The sequence below is a fragment of the Carlito syrichta genome, unplaced genomic scaffold (assembly GCF_000164805.1).
Source record: "Carlito syrichta isolate Samal-C Ts95f unplaced genomic scaffold, Tarsius_syrichta-2.0.1 Scaffold304626, whole genome shotgun sequence".
Classification (NCBI taxonomy): domain Eukaryota; kingdom Metazoa; phylum Chordata; class Mammalia; order Primates; family Tarsiidae; genus Carlito; species Carlito syrichta.
The window spans coordinates 94,296-100,288 of NW_007248722.1; the positions used below are offsets into that span (position 1 = coordinate 94,296).

General features: G+C 58.3%; 1 protein-coding gene across 1 annotated transcript in view; it reads left to right on the top strand.

Annotated features, from left to right (window-relative positions):
• Positions 1–5,993, top strand: part of PECAM1 (platelet and endothelial cell adhesion molecule 1) — a 66,179-nt gene that overhangs the window by 42,051 nt on the left and 18,135 nt on the right. The window contains exons 7-8 of the mRNA XM_021713591.1: positions 959–1,264; positions 3,973–4,248. Of these exons, the coding sequence (XP_021569266.1) occupies positions 959–1,264; positions 3,973–4,248 (582 nt within the window). The remainder of the gene's footprint in view (positions 1–958; positions 1,265–3,972; positions 4,249–5,993) is intronic.

Below are 5,993 nucleotides of genomic sequence, written 5' to 3' on the forward strand. Positions count from 1 at the left end.
CCCCGCCTGTCATCCCAGCCCTTTGGGAGGACAAGGCGGGAGGACCGCTGGAACCCAGAAGCTCCAGACCTGCCTGTGCAACATAGTGAGACTTCATCTCTACAACAACAAAAAAAATAGCTGGGTGTGGTGGTGCATGCCTGTAGGCCCAGCTACAAGGGAGGCTGGGGAGGGAGAATCACCTGAGCCCAGGAGGTCCAGGCCGCAGTGAGCTGTGATCATGCCACTGCACTCCAGCCTGGGGACAGAGTGAGACCCTGGCTCAAAAAAACAAACAAGCAAAAAAAGAAGGCTAGCATGATGATTTCTGCTCTGACACTTTCCAAAACACAGCTGACCTCCCCAGCCTTATGCCCGCTCTGCATTCAGTGGGGTTCTTGCAGGTAAGGCTGCAGGACCGAGGTCGCTGTGCTGGGGTTCCAACTGGCCAAGTCCCTGACCCACCTACCCTTCAGAATCCTTTTCAGTAGAAAGGCGATGACCATCCCTCTAGCTGGGAGGTAACTGAGAGGCTGATGCGGTGTCACGTGGACCGGCCACCCGTGGGCTCCTCGAAAGGCCGTTCATTAGTTCGGGGCCACACTCGTGCACCCGCCTGCTCTTCTGGGTGTGACGTCAAGAGCAGGGAGACGCTGGCTGGTGGCAGCCCCCTGCGTCTGTGGCATGAGCCGAGGTGACCCAGCTCGTGACTGGTGTCCGATGGATCACAGCAGCACTCACAGCGCCAAAGATGAACCCGGTTGTGGTTTCCTCAAAACGGCAGTGGCCGCAATTTGACGTTGCCGCCTCCCCAGTGGGGCTATGACCCCTGAAGGCACCGCCACACCTTGAACCCGTGTTGCATGTTTCAGAGCGCCTGGTCCAGTAAGCCCCTGGCGGGTAGCACTGGGCGCGCCGGGAGCAGGTGGCCTCTGGACGCGGCTGCACTGCGGCTCACGGACCCCCTCTTTCCCCGAAGGAGTGCCCCGCCCCAGGGTGACGCTGGACAAGAGAGAGGCTGTCGAAGGCGGGGTCGTGACGGTCAATTGCTCCGTCCCGGAGGAAAAGGCCCCCATACACTTCACGGTCGAGAAGGTCGAGCTGGACTCGAAGGTCGCCAAGCAGAGGCGGGAGAAGACGTCGAGGGCCCAGAACTTCGTGGCACTGGAGTTCCCGGTGGAGGAGCTGGACCACGTCCTGTTCTTCCGCTGCCAGGCTCGGATTCTCTCCGGGATTCGCGTGGAGACCTCGGAGGCCGCCCGCAGCGAGCTGGTCACCGTGCGGGGTCAGAGCCTTCCCCCCCCGCCCCGCACTTTCCTGCTGGCCTGGGGGGAGGGGCACAGGCCCGGGGCGGGGCTGCTGTCCTCGGCGCTCAGACCTGTTCTCACTCTCTTTCGGTCTTTTTCTTTCATCCTTTGGGCGGCATCCTGAAGTTAAATTGTATATCCTTTCCCAAGCAAAAGTTTCACCAGCAACACTTACCCTGAATATACATCAGGCATTACCCAAAATAGCTATTTTTCGAGAAAGGGTCTCACTCTGTGGCCCAGACTGGAGTGCAGTGGCACAAGCATAGCCTCCTGCAGCCCCGAACTTCTGGCCTCAAGCAGTCCTCCGGCCTCAGCCTCCCAAAGCTCTGGGACGCCAGGCGCCGGCCACCGTGCCAGGCCCACATGATGCATTTTGATGTCTTCTAATCTAGTCTGTTTTGGTTTTTAAAATGCTGGTCATGACTCGCAGCACTGACGCGTCCTGCAACCTGCAGTGTGGAAACTGCCACCTTAAGGTGCTCTGGGCCAGACCCCAAGAGGCTGAGTCTGGAGATCACAGGGAAGGGGCCCGGGCCCCTTGGACGCACAGGGATGCAGAGCAAACAAATGAGGTGGCCCAAGGAAGGCTGTCGAAAGACAGGAGGCAGCCGTAGAGGGGGGCCTGCAGCGGTCAGAGGGAGGGGCTAGGACAGAGCCCCATGCGCCCGGGGCTGGCGCACCTGCCAAGCCAGGAGTCCGGGAGGAACACTCCCATGAGGGCAGCCTTGAGTCGACCCAGAGGAGGAGCCCTGGCATTGGTCATAAATGGACCCTTCTTCCAGCCCTCACATGTCACTCCGCCCATCATGCGTGTGTGTGTGTGTGTGTGTGTGTGTGTACCATTTTATTTTATTTTTCTGAGTTGGGCTTTCACTCTGTCACCCAGGATGGAGTGCAGTGACACAATCACAGCTCGCCACAGCCTCGATCTCCTGGGCTCAGGCGATCCTTCTACCTCAGCCTCCCAAGTAGTTGGGAGTACAAGTGTGCACCACGATGCCTTGCTCATTTTTTTTTTTTGCGTTGAAGACTCACTCTGTCGCCCAGATTGAAGTGCAGTGGCGTGTTCATGGCCACCGCAGCCTCAACCTGCTGGGCTCAGGGGATCCTTCCGCCTCAGCCTTCCAATAGCTGGCACCGCAAGTCTTGTGCCACCACATCTGGCTGATATTTTGATTTATTGTAGAGACGAGGTCTTGCCAAGTTGTCCAGGCTGGTCTCGAACCCCGGGGCTCAGACCAACCTCTCGCCTCAGCCTCCCAGAGCGCTGGGAGGACAGGCGTGTGCTGCCGCGCCCAGGTGTGCCTATCTCATCTCTGTCGATGGGCCCTTGGGTGCTTCCCAGGTTTTGCCGTTACAGCCATCCTGCCATACAGTTGCTTGTACTTACAACCTGGGTGCTTTGGCAAGGATTGTATTATTATTGCTTATGGGGTTAATTCCTAGCAAACGGTCGATTCAGATGTTGTTTGGTATTTAAGTCTCTGGTGCACCTGGGTAAAGAGAAAACCCTTCGGTTATAATGGAGGTAACCCGAGGGCCTCACGTTGAGTGTCCTAAAAGTTGGCTCCTCTTGGGGAAGCAGGCTGCATTTTGATGGTGGCTTTTGGGGATGAAAGTCAGTGACTTGGTGGCCGTGAAGCCCTGGTGAAGTTGTCCTCCAAGCTTGCTCCGGCCCTTCCTGACATCCCAGCCTGCACTTGCACAGCTGGAGAGCGGCACATGCCCATTCGTGCTACAGTCTTATTTGTGTCATACGTGGAGCAAAGCTGAGGACCGAGCTCTGCAGCCCTGGGACCCCGTGTCCTGGCCCCCGACCTGTGTAGGACCAGAACTGTCTTTCAAACCGAGTGAGTCATGCAGTCAATGCGGTGAGTCATGGCCAGAGTTTACCAACGTGAAATAGAATTGACCAAAAGCCCCTCTGGGCATGGGGTTAGATGTGTGTCCCCGGAGCAGTCCAGTCCGGGGAGCCAATGCTTTGAGGCTGCAGGACACTCATGCTGAAACACCGTGTTTCCACGAGAGGAGTGAGGAGAGCCCGGGAGAATCGCCCTTACAGGGAGGCAGGGTCGCATCTGAGGGCTGCGGCTGCCTCTGGGGTCACTGAGGGGTTGGAGGCAGAGCTAGGGAGCCTGTCTGGCAGGGCTTGGCGGTGAAGGGGAGGCTGGAGACTAAGCATGAGCGGAAGGGCGGGTGGGTCGGGCAGAGACAGGCTGTTGGGGGGAGGGCGGGCCTGTAAGTTCCCCAGGGGGACCGCTGGGACCAGGGAGAGGGAGGGGCCAGGCACAGGGTTCGATCCTGCAATCCCAGCACCAGGGTGGCCAAGGAGAAGGGATTGCTCAAGCCCAGATTTGAGAAAAGCCTGGGCAACATAGTGAGACCCCATCTCTCACGAAAATGAGCCGAGAGTGGTGGCATGTGCCTGTGGTCTCAGCAGCTTGAGGGGCTGAGGTGGAAGCGGGTCCTAGCCAGAAGATTGAGGCTGCAGTGGGTTTTGATCACACCACAGCCCTCAGCCTAGGCGGCAGAAAGACTCCCACTCAAACAGCCACAGCTGAAGTGCAGGCCGGACGGGGAGTCCTCTCTGTCCACCTGACCCGGCCGTCCCTCTCGCTCGGAATCCTTCCCCGTCTACACCTGACGCCGGCCGCCTCTGACCGCAGCTGTCTCTCCCCCACAGAGTCCTTCTCTGTGCCCAGGTTCCACGTGCGTCCTGTCGGGACCATCACGGAGGGAGACCTGCTCCACGTGGCCTGCACCATCCAGGTCACGCCCCAGGCCCGTGAGTTCCCAGAGATCATCATCCAGAAGGACAAGGCCATTGTGGCCACCAGCTGGCACAGCAGCGAGGCCGTGTTCACTGCAGTGGCCATGACCGAGCACAGCGGCAACTACACGTGCAAGGTGGAGTCCAGCCGCATCTCCAAGGTCAGCAGCGTCATGGTCAACATCACAGGTAGGGCCACCGGGCGCTGGCGCATGGGGTCCAAGAGGCCGCAGGCAGGGCCTCCCCTGCCCGCTTGCTTGGGCCAGTCTTCCCCGGGCGGGCCTGGGATTCAAGGCGACGGGGACGCGTCTGCAGTGGCAGTGCTGGGGGACAGGTTGGCCCTGGCACCAGATCCCGCCCTTCTGTGACGCTGGGTGAGTGTCGACCTCGCCCGGGCTCTGTGAGGTGGGATGAGGGTCACGCTTCCCTCCAGGGACCCGGGGACCGTGGGCATCTGCTCAGCGCCTGTGGGTGCTCGTGTTTCTATGACTGCGTTGCGTTCTTCTGTCCTCTGTGCCAAGCACTGTGCTGATCCCAGACACGGGTCCTGAAGCAGGGCCACGAAGGAGAAAGCTTGGTACACACCAAGATGAGCATAATATCTGAGCATGGTGGTTCTCGCCTGTCATCCTAGCCCTTTAGGAAGCCGAGGCGGGAGGATTACTTGAGCCCAGGAGTTCGAGACCAGCCTGGGCAATATAGTGAGACCTCATCCCTAGGGAAAAAAAAATTAGCTGGGCATGGTGGAGTGTACCTGTAGTCCCAGCTATTCACGAGGCTGATGTGGAAGGATTGCTTGAGCTCAGGAGGCTGAGGCTGCGGGGAGCCATGATCATGCTGCTGCACTCTAGCCTGGACAACAGAGGGAGACCTGGACTAAAAATACATAAACCAATAAGGGTAACAACTCCCCTCTGAGGAATACTGTAGGGTGGGCCCAGGTACAAGTGAATTCCACACGCGCAGCAGCCCTGGAGGTGGGCTCTACGATGCCGACTTTACCGATGTGGACGTGAAACCCATCTCAGGAGGACAGGGCTGCGGAGTGGCCACTGAGGGTCACCCCAGGCCTGTGTGACTTCCACACCCGTGAGCTGAAAGGCCTGCCAGACGTCCACCCCCCAACCCAGCTCCATTTCGCTCTAAAACTCGTGCTGTGCCTCCGTGTTGTTCCTTGTATAGTTTCCGCCATGAGCACGGAGCTGCTGAGAGTGGCGCCAGGTCCGTCCAGCTCAGTGCTGTGTCCTCAATGCCCGCACAGTGCCTGGCAGGCAACGGGGTGCAATGCATTGTTGGGTGGAGGGGTGAGAACGGGTGGCACCTCTGAAGGCAGAGGGCAGCAAGTCTTGGTCCAGCAGCAGTGCTCATCCACGCAAGCAGGCCTTCACTCGCTTCCTAAAGCCCCCGTCCCCAGCACGGAGCATGGTGTCCACAGCAGCCCCCATGTCTAGGTAGGCTGTCAACTACCCAACTGGACGATGGGCACAGGTGTTGAGCCCCGCTGGTCTGTGGTGCACGCTGGCAATTTAGTACATTATTGAGAATGGCAGGCTAAGCATGGTGGCCCATGCCTATAACCACGATACTTTGGGAGGCTGAGGCGGGAGGATTGCTTGAGTTCAGGGCGTCGAGACCATCCTGGACAGCATAGCAAGACCTCATCTCTACAGAAAATTTTTAGAACTTAGCCAGATGTGGTGGTGCATGCTTGTACTCTCAGCAACTAGGAAGCTGAGGCGAGAGGATCACCTGAACCCAGGAGGTTGAGGCAGCTGTGAGCTGTGAATGTGCCACTGCCCTATAGCCTGAGCAACAGAGAGAGATTCTAACTCAAAAAGAAAAAAAAAAGGGAATGAAAGGTATTTTGGTGGCTAGTGCTATTCTTTTTTTTTTTTTTGAGTTGGAGTCTCACTCTGTCGCCCAGACTGGAGTGC